Source organism: Megascapheus bottae, chromosome 20 (genome assembly GCF_031878675.1).
Source record: "Megascapheus bottae isolate mThoBot1 chromosome 20, mThoBot2.hap1, whole genome shotgun sequence".
NCBI lineage: Eukaryota > Metazoa > Chordata > Mammalia > Rodentia > Geomyidae > Megascapheus > Megascapheus bottae.
In genome coordinates this window covers 43,681,033-43,696,332 of record NC_143528.1, presented here as the reverse complement: position 1 = coordinate 43,696,332, position 15,300 = coordinate 43,681,033, and the positions used below count along the sequence as shown (strand labels likewise).

Here is a 15,300-nt window from a genome sequence, read left to right as displayed (position 1 = left end):
CTGGATTCAAATATCAAAATTCTGTGCCTCAATGGTGGCTTTGTCGGTATGTACTACCATGCATGGCCCTGTCTATGTGATCTTCCATCTGTACTAATTTTGTTTCTTGACTAAGTTTCACTGTATATACTTGAGGTCTGCATTATAAACTCAGGGAATATAAGTGGTTATGACACAGAGGAGCCAGCTACTCTCCTCACCTGTCATCCATCATCTCACCTGTCGCTTCTGTGAAGGGAATATTTGATAAGTCTACATACTTGGTGAATGACTCGGGTACCGTTTGGTGGTCATGTTGGAGAGTGTGGAAATGCCTGAGGCTACTCTTTTGAGGGAAGCTTCTATCCCTAGGAGAGGGGGTATGGGGCTTAGTGGCCTGGGGTGCTTGGGGATCTGTGCTGTAAAGGAAGACCTTCAAATGCGAGCTCAGGCCTGGGCACTCTCCTGGAGCTTTGTCAAGGCTAGGGCTCTACCACTTGGGTCACAGTACCATTTCTGGCTTTTTCTGTGTATGTGGTACTGAGGAATCAAACCCAGGGCTTTGTGCATGACAGGCAAGCACTCTACCATCAGGCCATACTCCTGGTCCCAGCTGAGAGTTTTTAAGCTACCCAACAGATATTCGTTTTTTAGCTAGTGGGAAGCTCTTCATTTTGCAATGCAGAATCTGCAAGTTTCAGTGTGAACACACATGAACTTTGATCACCAGCTTTCCCTGGAAAGTACAAATGCATGCCAAAGGACTGTGTTCTGTTCTAGCCAGAAAAACATACTGTCCCTTGAGTCTTACAGTTCTTATGCTAAAATTATGAGCACAATGAATGAGCATATTGAATTTGTGCTCCACTGTTGGTTAGAAATTAACATTTTGCTAACACCAGGAAGGAAATACAATCGAAGCATGTAGGCTTTCCAAGAGAAATGTGATGTCATATTGTGGACAAAGAAAATGCATTTTTTTCATCACAGGTGAACTCTGGCCCCAGCATGAGGTCAAGGGCATTTTTCCTACTGGGTTAAGGTGGGGGGCATGCCATGAATTAAGTGGCAGCAAAGACGATGTTGGTCCAGAAAAGGGAAAAACACACTCTGCACCCAGCCAGGAAGCACACTGCAGGGATGTAGCTAGAGAGAGGATGTACTGCTGCTTGAGACTTCCTGGGGGCAGAGCTGTCTGAAACAGTTACTCCAAGTCTATTCTAGATGAAGGATTCTGGGATTTTTTGAGGAGACGTTTCTTCTTTGTTTTCATAGGTGCTCTGTCTCCAGTCCTTCTACTGCTCAAATCTCATTAGCCTAGGTGGGCCCTCTGCTGACAAAACTTCCCAAAACCTATGCTAACTAGCCTTGTGAGTTGCTTGACAGTGAGCTGGGCTGGTTCCAGGACAGCCCTGTGAATCTCCAGGTCTATTTAGTGACAGAGGAAATGGTTAATTTTTCTAGTTTGCTCTGTAATTTCCAATTTGTGCTCATTTGAAGAAATTAACATTGTCTCAGCTGTCTATACTCTACCAGGAAAATTCGGACGTAACAACTTGGGGAAAAAGGAGGGTAATAATGTATTTGAATTTTTCTCATGAATTTTTACTCTCATGCCAGCTAGAAAGAGTCCCAATATGGTACACGATTCATATCATCATTGTCATAGAATTGTAGCATACTTAGTAAGTTGAGACTTACCTGGTTACCTGTGACACACACTCAGCTCAGCTCTGGTGCTGTATAAAAACAGGTGGACTGTGTAGAGTCATGTAGTTAGAAGCAGGGCCTGAGGGCTCAAGCAGTGCCCTGAGGCTTTTTCTACAGGGCACCTGGGGTGGCTACAGCCCACAGTATTGTTGCACTTGGCCCTGTCCTTTCTGTGATATCCTGGGCTCAACAGGAACTGTGCACAACTTGCACTGGTGGCCGGAGCCAGGAGATGGGCACCTTGAGCAGTCCATTCCAGGTCGTGTGCCTCGACGGAATGAGGGACAGACAGGGACAGACAGAGTCCCTCTGCTCTGACCTCACGCCCCTGGTTTATATGTACTCCTGGCTCATAGCTTCCTGGAGAGTCCTCAGTGATGATCTGTTGCTGTGGAGAGGTCTTGAGTCCGTGGACTGAGTCCACAGTGGGCTGGCATGGAAGCGCTGCTCCAAGTGGGGACACCAGTCAGAAAGAAAGCTTGCATGTCGAGCTGGATCTGTCCCAGAGCCCTCTCAGCAATCCGCTCACCAACAGTGAGGCTCTGTCAGGTCCACCAGTTGTCTTCTCTCTGTGGAGTGCAGATACTTCCCACCCAATACTTGATGACAAGACAGAGGTAGACTCTACCATCAGTCTTACAGCTCTCCTTCACCTTCTTTTTTCTTCCATTTTCACTGATTCTATCAGTCCTTGCAACTTAGTATTATCCCAACAAATTTGGTTCCGAAATGCTTCTTATTATACTTTTCAGTCATTAATTAAATAATACGCAAAATATAGAGTAGTATATGATACACACCACTGCACAGCTATGCTAATGGCAATACAGTAATTATAAAACAATCACAAATATGCAGTCATAAATTCCTAATACACCAATAATTGAGTTTCATGCATAGGTCTTTACCATCTATTGCTTTTGAAGTATGTTCTGTAAATGGAACTTCATTGCCCTATAAATTCTTTTCTTGTAATATTTCCTTACAACACATACCATGATATAATTTTTCCTAACCTTTGCTTACTAAATTATATTGATGTTTTAACCGGCTAACTAACTATAGAAAGACACAACTGAGCTTTCTTGTTTAATTCATTTATGAATGATTTTTGAAACTGATGAAAAAAAAGGAAGAATAGTTGCCAGTGATTTGTGCACCAGTTCCTTCATGTTATTTCATGGTGCCACCACGTGCCCGGGCTCAGTGCTCATCTGCAACAATTCCACTCTTTGTTAGTGCTCGTGTTGCTTAGAGACATATGTTTAAATGCAGAAGGTGAGGCATTTTTGTCAATGCCAACTTCTAATTGCAGCTGTTTCTAATTGCAGCAGGTCTCTGGCTATAAAACATGTTGGAAAGATTAACATCTTTATGGAGCATCTTCATGGTGATTTTGAAGCTGATAAGTAGAATAACTGTGAGCATCGTGAAAACAGTCCTCCTGCTTGCTTGGTGGTTTGCCTGATTTCCACTGTAGTAGCTCATTGTATGAGTGGCTATGGGGTGACCAGGGTGTGAGCCTCCAATGCTGGAGAGAAGACATCTGTTTCCTCTTGCAAGCTCTGGAAGAGTGAATATCACATTGCATTTTTAGGAGACAGCAAGACTCTCTGGAAGTCTTGACCATCCCTCTTTCCATCCTGAGGTGCAGTCAACTTTCAGATAAAGCTTCAGTCTCAGAGGGAAGGACAGAGACAGACCAAACTGCAACACTCCGTTGGAGAATCAAACTGTCCAAGGATTCAGGACTTCATGATTACGGAATCCAGTAAATCAGCTTTGAGTTAAGATAGCTTGGGTTTTTTTCCTTCTTCACTGTTTTTCACAAAGGTCAGAGTGATTTTTGCCAAGGGTCCTGATGGGTCATGGTTGATATGTCCCTTTGGTGTCTGCTAAAATCCATGTGATATTTCTTCGGAGAGATCAGGATGATGTCCATTCATTGCTGTTGCTCTTGTGAGAGGGAGAAGAATGTGATTCCTTCTGAGGAGTTGGCGCTAATGACAGCAGATGGGGGAAGTCTACAGGCAGGTGCCGATGAGGTGTAGGAAAGGGATGATGGTGGATTCACATGATCTGGTACCAAAATACCACATAAAAGCCTGGAATTAGTGCCTGCTGTCCCAGGAAGCCTTGCCATTTTGCACCTTCAGCAATCAAAGGCATCTTCCACCCAGGAAAGCCAGGCACTACCACTTGGGGCAGAGAAGGTATGGTCACTGGAATGAGTCTTGTGGAGAATGAGTCTGTGGCTGGTAATGACATATAGTCTATGATGCTTCAATTAAATCTATAATTATAGAGTAACATGCATGAATTCATCAGCCAGAAATAGGTGGCATCAGATCGAGTACAGAACCTTACTTTGGTAGTTTGGCCAGGATGGGAACACAATTAGAACTCACATTTGGAGTGGAGTTTTGAAGCAGGAGTGAGAAGTCTGATAAAGATTATGACATTCCTTTTAGAGAAGAGGACAATGGAATGGAAGGTGCTCTAGTGATTAGGGGACAGATCTGTAGTAAAATTCCTATTTAGCACAGTGTTCTTGGATGTGTGTGCATATGTTCAGACACTTTTATCAGAGAAGCTCTTACTCTTGGAAATAAGAGTTTGCCACAGTGTGAGAAGTTCTAAACAGGTGCAGGGGTAAGCCTGATCTGAGAGCAGAATCCCTACTGCACCTACTCAGACCCTACCTGCAGGTAGTTGCTCACCAAGCAAGATACAGAGCAATTTTATCAGGCATCAGGTTAATTTATAGAAATGTTTTTTTTCAAGAAACTTGAAAATCTAGATGAATTGGTTAGTTTTCTTAGTGAACAAATGAAGCGAGACAAGAATAGTTAGAACACTTCTGTGTACCAGTAATGGGAAGGGGAGATTTCAGAGATCTGTCTTTTCTTTTTCTTTTTTGTGGGTCGTGGGGCTTGAACTTGGGGCCTGGGTACTGACCCTGACCTTTTTCGCTCAAGGTTAGCACCATGTGACTTTGAGCCACAACACCACTTCTGATTTTTCTGGTGGTTAACAGGAGATAAGGGGATCATAGACTTTCCTGCCCAGCTGCTTTGAACAGCAATCCTCATATCTCAACCTCCTGAGTAGCTAGGATTACAGGTGTGAGCCACCAGTGCCAGGACACAAATCTGTCTTTATAGAAGTCATTAGCAGTTCTACATGACACTTTAGGAACTGACAATGTTGTGGTATGTAAGCAGCCCAAGAATGATAGATACCATTTTATGTTAATGGATAGCTCTAGAGATTGGTGAAGCTATACAAAAAAAGCTTATGTCACAAAAGAATCTATTTTTCCTTAAAATGGATGAAATTCAAGGCCCTTGAATATAATAGAGCACAAGGCCTTGAGTTCAACCCTCAGTACCAGTAAAAAAAATAACAAATTCAATATAGTAAGATGTAAAATATTATCAAGTGGGCTTTATGATAATTAGTGTATCTCTAGGATTTTCTTAGCAGAGGATTACAATTGCTCTGTAGCTATGTACATATGCCCATAGAGGATGAGCCTAAGCAAAATGAACTCCAGGATGTGGAAACAAGAGGTTTTCTTTTGTGTTGGTTATTTTTAATGTACTATGTGAAGTTACTTATTTTTTATTTTGTTATTTTCCCCTATACCTTGTCTGTTGTATGGCTAGTAAAGATCTTTTCATAATCTGTGGGATTTCTATTTATCTTGCTAGCTATGTCCTTTGCATTGCAGAAGCTATGCAGTTCAATGCTGTTCCATTTGTCCGAAATTTCTTTAATTTGTTTTGTTTGTGGGTCTTCATCAAGAAAGTTTTGACCTGGACCAAGGAGCCCTAGTGTCTTTCCTATTCCTTCCTGTAATATTTTCAGGGTATCTGCTTTTACCTTGAGGTCTTTTATTCAATTAGAATTAATCCTGGTGCACAGTGATATATAAGATCTAACTTTATAATCTTCTACAGGTGTTTAACCAGTTCTGTCAGCACCATTTGTTGAAGAGATTGTCTTTCTTCCATCCTATTGTTTTTTGCCCCCTTACTGAAGATTAGGGTGGCCACAAATCTATGGGTTCATTTCTGGGTCTTCAGGTCTGTTTATATGCCAGTACCAAGCTGTCTTTGTTGCTATAGCTTTGTTAAAGGTTTGAAGTTGGTATTGATGTTCTGTTCCTTTAGTGCTGTTATTTCTGCTAAGGATTGTTTTTTGCTATTCTGGGTCTTTTATTATTCCATATGAAGTTTTAGTTTGCTTCCTCTATGTCATAAAAGAATGATGTTGGGGTATTGATGAGTATTGCATTGAATTTGTAAATAGCCTTTGGCAATATTGCTATTTTCATGATGTTAATCCTCCCGAGAAACTAAGATCTTTTTAACCCATAAAATCCATTAAGAAAGCAACTGACAGATTTTGACATCTTTCTAAACAGAGAAATATTCACCCCTCAATTTACTGACAAACACCATTCATGAAGTGGGTGGATGAAAAATTGGAAGAAAATGCGTGCAACAGATAGTACAGTTTGTTGAGTGGTCTAAAGATATGCTAGGTAGTAAGTAAAAATTATCCTCTAAAAGGAAAAACTGAGGAATGTAGTTTCACAGAAATAAAATATGGAATCAAGAGCTTAACAACCATATAAAAGACCCTCAAAATCCATGAAAACAGCTGGAAATATTCTTTTCTGCATAACAAAAGGTTAATGTATGTTTCAGTGTATGTTGTTGGCATACTGGGCTGATAATGTACGTACCTTTTTGCTCAGTGGCAATCTCTTTCCAAACATTTACACTGCACAACATAGCTCCTGAGAATCATCCTGAAGTGTCTGCAGGATGTTCAGTGACGGGGAACCTTGGAGCAGCGCAGTGCCTGACAATATGGGATTTTTAGGGTCATCCCAGTGGAGCATGAGCACCTGTGTGCAGCTGTGGGTGCAGCTAGTGGGTGATGAGCAGAATCATCTTGACGAAGGGTGGAGGTATTCAGTGGTCCACATCCGGAAATGGACACGCAGTTCAGGTGGAGAGCACAGATGATTTGTGTTCACTGCTTGTAAAAAATGTGTGGCTGACCGAGTTTGCACATTGTTTTCTAGTGACTGTTCCTCAAATGTATTTGGTAAAACAAAAGACGGATATCTTTACCTTATTAGGGTTGCGCAGTTGAAAGTAATTATTTGGTACTGAGTAACCTGTCATTAAACTGACACATGTTCAGTTTTTGGTGTTGCAACACAATTTTCAGAAGATATTATATACTAGCCAGCACTCATGAACTTCGCGAAAACTAACGTGATACGATCAGGGCTTTTAGGGGCCACATAAAATATACGTAGGGGCATTTATTGACCATGCCAGCTCAGTAAGAGACAAGTAACATTGCACTTTCCCGTATGCTACTGTGGCTTTTCTCAAACGAGTGCCTTGTTTCATCCTGTTCATTTAAGGTGTTAGCATGCAATGAAAAAGCAAACAGAAATTTATCAAATTTATGTGTTAGTACCTCTTTAAAAACTCGGTGACACCCTCAATGTGTCCAGGTATGGGGACCTTGTTTCCTAGAAAGAGAACAATGTGTTGTTAATATTCCTGTCTGTTTTTAGAGTCCTTAGTAGAACTACTACTATCACTGCTGTCGTTTCACTCCTGTATGGAATGAGAATTTCTGAGTCAGAGTTTGGTTTCGCAGTTTCTCTGTGGTTTAATATGTTGAAGCTGGTAAATCTTCAGTTGTTGGTGGTGGTTGTGGGGATTGAACTCAGGGCCTGGACACTGTCCCTGATCTTTTTTTGCTCGAGGCTAGTGCTCTATCACTTTGAATCACAGCTCCTTTCTGATTTTCTGGTGATTAATTGGAGATTAAAGTCTCATGGACTTTTCTGGCCTATCTTTGAACTGCGATCCTCAGATCTCAGCCTTCTGAGCAACTAGGATTATAGGTGTGAGCTATCGGCACCTAGCCAAGGCTGTTACATTGATTTATCATTTCAAACTCTTATTTAAAGATTGAGAAAAAATCCATAATTACTTATACTGTCTGCACTTAGTGTGCTGTTCTGGGGTCTTGTTATAAAAATATCTGGTGTTATTTTTATGCACAGGCCTGTCTGCCTGTTTTGCTCTCTGTATTGTTGTTTTCAAGGGATTTAATGATTGCTTAGTCTCATTTTTATGTGCACTCCATTTTTCCCATGGAGGTTGCTTACCCCTTTTACCACATTTCCCCATTTCTGTCCATCCTTACCCTAGGCCTTTTCACCATCTGAAGCCCGGCCGTAGCCCTGTGCAGTGTTCCACCAGCTGGCGACTTCTCTGCCTGCACCCAGCCAGCCACAATGGGGACGGCTCAGGTACTGTGTGATCTCCCAGTTCCTCCTTGTGTGTGTTCATTCATGAGTACATTTGCTTGCTGCCTGCTGCCTCAGGTCAGGGATGCCGGGAAAAGGCTACACTCCTCTGTGGAGGGCCCAGGTGATGGCTAGGGCTAGAGGGCTGAGGTAGATGGTAAGGAGGGTGTGTGCCACAGAAACCTTCTGCTGCAGCTGGTCACATAGAGGAGCAATAATCACGTCCTTAAAATGCAATGTCTGTCTGCGGAAATGGAGGCAGGGCGAGAAGCTCTCCACGGGGACTGCCTTGGGGCTGCCTGCAGGGAGCGAACCCCTGAATCCCCGCAGGCTTTTCCAGCCGTGTGCTGGAACATGTCAGGATGGTATTGTGTGGAGGGTGGAGTCTGTGTCCAGCAGGCTGGGACCCAGACCCCACCACTGGAGGATAGTCCTTCTTGCTGTGGATGACCATAATGCCCAGTTGGCCATCACCTGAAGAACACCACGCAGAGCTCAGCCAACTCCACACTGGGGCTTGAGATCAGGGCTTTGCACTTGCTGTGTAGGTGACTTCCACTTGAGCCACGACAATGCCACTTTGCTTTATTTTTAGGACAAGGTTTCATGATTTTCCTGGAATCTGAAATGTGATCCTACCACCTGTGTGTCCGATGTAGCTGGGGTCACAGATGTGTGCAGTCACACCTGATTAGCTGTTGAGATGAGGTCTCGCTAATTCCCTACCCCAGCTGGCCTTGAGTCTTAATCCTCCCAATCTCTGTGACTCGAGTCACTGGGATTTTGCATGAATTATGTCCCCTCCCTCCCTGGGGGCTGGGGACAGGAATTTTGAGCGATACCAGTGGTAATCAGGGTTCTATGTGCTTGTGCTGGAGTCTTCCCTTGGGGTGGCCCTGCTGTGGGGCTGCTAACGCATCTGAAGGTTTTCCAGTGAGAAGCACAGTTTCAACCTCCTTGGTGTGGAAGCATTCAGAATGTGGCTTTGCTCTGCCCTACTCCCTGGGGATTCTGTGATGACGCCCTGGCACTGTGCAGTGTTCATCTTCTCTGCTCCTATGCTTTGGCCATCTTTTGAGCCAGGGTTTGATTTTCATTGATTTTCACTCTTGTTTTCATATTCTCTGTTTCACTGATGCCTGTACTGCCCTTTATTATTTCCTTTCCTCTGCTTCCAGTGGTTTTAATTTGTTCTTCATTTTCAATTTTTTTAAAGGTCAAAGCTGAAGTAAATTGACTTGAGACTTTTCCTCCCGAAAATCAGCATTAAGTACTGTGGGGTTCCCTGTGAGTTTCCTACCTCGTTGGGTGCTGGATATTTTTGTTTTTCTGAATACTGTTGAGAGGTGGCCAAGCTGCTTGGTGGCAGTTTTGTCCTTTTGCATGTTGTTGGGTAGAATCTGCTGTAAGGCTCTTTGCTTCCCACACTCCTGCTGACCCCCTCTTTGCAGCTGTGTCTGGGCTCTGGTGTGGGTCCGCTGATTGACATGACTCTGCCCATCTTGTAGCTCTGGAAAACTCTCTGGGTAGTTGTACGGGTGCATATTCTGGCTTCTAGTGACGATGTGGATTTAGATTTAGCATTGTCCTCAAACCTTACTCACTTTTGTGGATTTGATAAAGGAGAAAGAACCTTGTTGATGTTTTCCTGCTTCCATTCAATCTCTTTCATTAACTTTTTTCTTAGAACTCTCCGTGTTTGAGAACAAGGGAAAAGTTTGCTACAAATCGTCCTTTGGTTTCTCTGTTAGTGATTCTCACACAGAACCCGTTCAGTGCACAGGTAGCCCAGGCCATGTCTGAAGATGCCTGTGGGGGTCACCCCAGCACCCCACCCCATTGGTGCTATGTGGTCAGGTCAGGGATGAGAGGCCTGGCCAAGATGTCCAGGCACATGCAACCAAGGCTGCCCAAACACCAGAAAAGATGAGGGCAGTAAACCTGGCTTTCTTGTTATAACTGAGCCTTTCAATGGATATAGGCCCAACAAATGGACAATGTAGCCATGTTTCTCTGGTGGTGGGAGCAGTGCTCAGAAGGGGCATGAGTGAGGAAGGGAGGCCTGAGTGAGTGTAGTCACAGCGCTCACCACAGACATGTGCCAGCGTGGTAAGGTGGTGCATGGGAGGGGAGCGATGGGGCAGCGGGAAGGGTGACACTGGTCATGAGGCACTGCACTCACAAACTGAGGAGGAGAGATCAAAGCCTTCCCACAACTTACGGATGATGCATGGGAGATTCTAAACTCACACATGTGCTTTCTTATTTACAAGTGTGCACAAGAGAGAACCATCTCTGCTCTTTGTGATGATGCTTCATTAGAGGGGGCTGGTTTGTGGGTTGATTCATTTGTCTGCATTTGAACTTTTGGGCTAACAATAGCAGGTCTTGCAGACACTCCTCTGAACTTACTCGAGTGGCTTCCGTGCCTGGGTGGGTATGAAGGGCCAGGCCATTACCCTTACCCTTTTCAGCTTACCCTGCAAGTCTCACATGGAGTTTGGGTCAGTGTTTGCACCATGCACAGAAAGGCTGCATTTGGTATTTTGTCTCATTTTTTTTGTTTTTTGTTTTTTTTTATTGTAATTAGTAAAAGGGTTACATGATATTTGCCAGATAGAAGGTGCATTAATTCACATACATTGATACCCTTTCATATGTCTTGGTGCCCATATCCCTCCCCCCCACACCCCCCACCCATCTTGGTTTTCCCCCCTTCCCTATCAAATTTCAAATATCCAAATACAAATAAATTCAATAAATCAGATAACAAAGTGAGATACTATACCAATATGAGATAACCAAGGGACAGCAAAGGAGATGAGAGACAACATAGTACATTAAGGACAACAATCATTCATTATATGGCTTTTGTTTCAATATCCTGGAGGTCCTTTCAATTAGCTTCACATTATATGGCCTTATGTATCAAGGTTTTGCTCTATTGCAAATCTCTGCTAGTAGAGCCCAAGGTTTCTACTGATTATGACGAATGAGGGAAACCATTGAGCCTAAGTTCCTTTGAGTCTGGCTTACTTCACTTAATATGATTTTTTCTAAGTCTTTCCATTTCCTAACAAATGGGGCGATGTCATTCTTTCTGACAGCAGCATAGAATTCCATTGTGTACAAATACCACAACTTGTTGATCCACTCATCAACTGAGGGACATCTAGGTTGATTCCATATCTTTGCTATGGTGAATAGTGCTGCAATGAACATCGTTGTGCTAGTGGGTTTAGTATGTCCTTGTTTCTGGGTGGTTGGGTAAATGCCAAGTAGTGGAATTGCTGGGTCATAGGGGAGTTCTATGTTTAGCCTTTTGAGGCACTGCCACACTGCTTTCCATAGTGGTTGAACGAGTTTGCACTCCCACCAACAGTGTAGTAGTGATTCCTCCTAGCCACATCCCCTCCAGCTTCTGTTGTCATTCGTTTTCCTGATCCTGGCCATTCTAGCTGGAGTGAGGTGGAATCTTAGAGTTGTTTTGATTTGCATTTCTTTTATGACCAGAGATGTTGAGCATTTCTTCATGTGTCTATAGGCCATTTTTGTTTCTTCTTCAGAGAAGACTCTCTTTAAGTCTTTGGCCCATTTTTTAATGGGATGGTTGTTACTTTGGAGGTTAGTTTTGGAGTGATTCAATTTTTTGAGTTGTTGATATATTTTAGATATGAGGCCTTTGTCTGTTGTTTGGTTGGTGAAGATCTTCTCCCACTCTGTAGGCTTCCTGATTAGTTTACTAGCTATGTCCTTTGCCATACAAAAGCTCTGCAGTTTAATGCAGTCCCACTTATCCAGTCTTTCTCTGATTTGTTGTTTGTCTCATTTAAAGTAGAGAAATTGAGTGTATATACCAAATTTCCTTGATCCATTCACCCACTGGGGGGCATCTGAGTTAATTCCATACCCTGGCTATGGTAAACAATGCTACAATGAACATGATTGTGCCTGGTTTGTGGCCAGTTAGATACAGCTCCAAAGTAGGATAACAGGGTCTTAGGAAAACTAAGCGTAACCTCTTGAGGAGCCTCCATATTGCTTTCCAATTTACATTCCTGCCAACAGTGTCTTAGCATACCCTTTGGCCATATTCCCCACCAGCGTCTGTTGTTAGTTTTCTTATAATGGGCATTCTAACTGGGGTGAGGTGGAATCTCGATGTTTTCATTTGCATTACTTTTATGGCCAGAGAAGTTGAACATATCTTCGTGTATCTATTGGCCATTCCTTTTTTGGGGGGGATCCTTTTTTTAAAAAAATATAATTTTATTGTCAGGTGATATATAGAGTGGTTACAGTTACATAGTAAGGTAGTAAGTACATTTCTTGTCAAACATTGTTACCCTTCCCAGATTTTCCTCTCACTTTTCTTCCACCCAACCCCACCTCCAGCCAAATTGTAAAGTTCATTTCCAACATATTGTCTTGTGGATATGGCTGTTAAAGTGGTTCACCTTTGTTCTTTGTCTCACCATTTTGTTGTTCCCTTTCCTTCCCTAATTCAAATAAATATATATGTAATACACCAGGTATATTGCCTATTCTTCTTTCTTTTTCAGGAAAGTCTCTCTGTATGTCTTTGACCCATTTACTAATTGACTTGTTGTTTCGTTGAGGGTTTGTTTTTGGGAGGGTTTAATTTTTTAATTTTTTATTTTTTATTAAAGAATTTATTAACATTGATTTTTACATCATATTTCAGATGATGTATTTAACAAACAAGTATTCAAGAAGGGAATCTCTATATATAATCACTGCACTTAGATTTTAGAACATAATTAAAATTAGGCTGAGGGTTTGTATGTCATAGATACATATTAATCTATGTAATAAAACTTTATGTCTATAGAGTCATAAGTTTTTATGTCTATGTAGTTGTGTTTATATTTCTAGTACTATGTCCAGAGCATTGGGTATGCAACTTTTGAGCCCTTGCTTTTGTACTGTGTGGATCTAATAGCCACAAATTAAGGATACCATGCACCTTTTGTTTCTTTGATCTTGTCTTGTCTCACTCAACATGATTCACTCTAGATTCATCCACTTCCCAGCAAATGCCCTAATTTTATCTTATCTGTTGGCTATGTAGAATTCCATTATATATATATATATGTATATATATATATATATATATATATATCTCACATTTTCTGTATCCATTCATCTGCAGTAGGGCATCTGGATTGTTTCCATCACCTGGCTATTGTGAATAGTGCAGAGATAAACATAGCTGAGCAGGTGTCCTTACCCTATCCTGGGTTGTGATATTCAGGATAGATGCCCAGAAGTGGTATGGTGGGATCATAGGGAAGGTCTATTTTCGGTTCTTTAAGAAACCTCCACACTGCTTTCCAGAGTGGCTGAATTTGCTTACAATCCCACCAGCAGTGCAGTAGGGTTCCTTTTTCTCCACAGCCCCGCCAGCAACTGTCATTGTCTGAGTTCAAAATCTTGGCCATTCTTGTTGGGGTAAGGTGGTATCTTAGGGTTGTTTTTATTTGCATTTCCTTTATGACCATGGATGATGAACATTTTCTCATATGCTTTTCGGCCATTTTAATCTCTTCTTTTGATAAGTCTCTCTTTAGTACCCTTGCCCGTTTAGTGAATCGTTTGTTGGATTTGGGGGGACTAGTTTCTTGAGTTCCCTGTAGATACTTGATATTAAACATTTGTCTGATGTATTATTAGTAAATATCTTTTCCAAGTTGGTTGGTTGTCTTTCTACTTTCATAGTTATGCTTTTATCTGTGCAGAAACTATTTATTTTTAGATAGTCCCATTTATCGAGTCTCTCTCCAATCTGTTGTGACCCTGGGATTCTGTTCAGGAATCTTTTGCCTGTGCCTATGAGTTCCAGTGTCTCTCCTACTCTATCATGTAGCAGTTTCACGGTTTCCGGTCTGACATTGAGGTCTTTGATCCACTTGGAGTTAATGCTTGTGCATGGCAAAAGGCTAGGGTCAAATTTTACTTTTGAGCATGTGACTGCCCAGTTTTACCAGCACCAGTAATTGAATAGACAATGTTTGTTCCACTGTATATCTTTGGCTCCTTTGTCAAATACAACTTGACTATAGGTATGTGATTTTATTTCTGGATCTTCTGTTACATTGATCTTCTGGTCTATTTTTGTGCCAATACCATGATGTTTTTTGTTATTATAGCTCTATGGTAGAGTTTGAAGTCTGGTATTGTAATACCACCTGCATTGCTCTTTTTGCCTAGAATTGTTTTGGCTATTCTAGGTCTTTTCCTGTTCCATATGAACCTTTGGATTGTATTTTCTATTTCAGTAAAGAATGTCTTTGGGATTTTGTTGGGGATTGCATTGAATTTATATATCAATTTTGGCAGTATGGCCATTCTCACTATATTGGTTCTCCCTACCCATGAGCATGGGATGTCTTTCCATTTCCTGGTATCCTCTTTAATTTCTTTCATTAGGCTTTTATAGTTTTCATTAAATAATTCCTTTACGTCTTTGGTTAAGTCAATTCCTAAATATTTTATTCTTTGGGGGGCTATTGAAAATGGAATTATTTTCTTGATTTTGCCTTCTTTTGCATTTTGTTGGTGTACAAGAAGGCTACTGACTTTTGCAGGTTGGTTTTGTGTCCTGCCACTTTACTAAAGAGGTATATTAGTTCTAGGAGTTTGGGAGTGGAGTTTATTGGGTTGTTCAGATAGAGCATCATGTCATCTGTGAATAGGGATAGTTAAATTTCTTCTTTCCCTATGTGGATCCCTTTGATGTCCTTCTCTTGCCTTATTGCTCTGGCTAAGGGTTCCAACACTATATTGAAGAGAAGTGGAGAGAGTGGGCATCCCTGTCTGGTTCCTGATTTTAAGGTAAATGGTTCCAGTCTTTCTTCATTTAGTATAATGCTGGCTGTAGGTTTGTCATTATGGCTTTAATTATTATAAAGAATGTACCTCCTATTCCTATTTTTTCTAGTGCTTTCAACATGGATGGATGTTTTATTTTGTCAAATGCTTTCTCCACATCCAGAGAAATTATCATATGATGTATTACATTGATTGATTTGCGAATGTTAAACAAGCCTTGCATTTGTGGGATGAAGCCCACTTGATCATAGTGTATGATTTTTTAAATTTGTTTCTGAATTCTGTTGGCTAATATTTTATTGAGGAGTTTTGCATCTGTGTTCATTAGAGAGATAGGTCTGTAGTTCTCTTTGTTTGTTGGGTCTTTCCCTGGTTTGGGGATAAGTGTAATATTAGCTTCATAAAATGAG

General features: G+C 41.6%; 1 protein-coding gene across 1 annotated transcript in view; it reads left to right on the top strand.

Moving 5' to 3' along the window:
- Dlgap2 (DLG associated protein 2) overlaps positions 1 to 15,300 on the top strand; it is a 496,365-nt gene that overhangs the window by 55,297 nt on the left and 425,768 nt on the right. The window contains exon 2 of the mRNA XM_090353712.1: positions 7,941 to 8,041. Within this exon, the coding sequence (XP_090209838.1) occupies positions 8,027 to 8,041 (15 nt within the window). The 5' untranslated portion in view covers positions 7,941 to 8,026. The remainder of the gene's footprint in view (positions 1 to 7,940; positions 8,042 to 15,300) is intronic.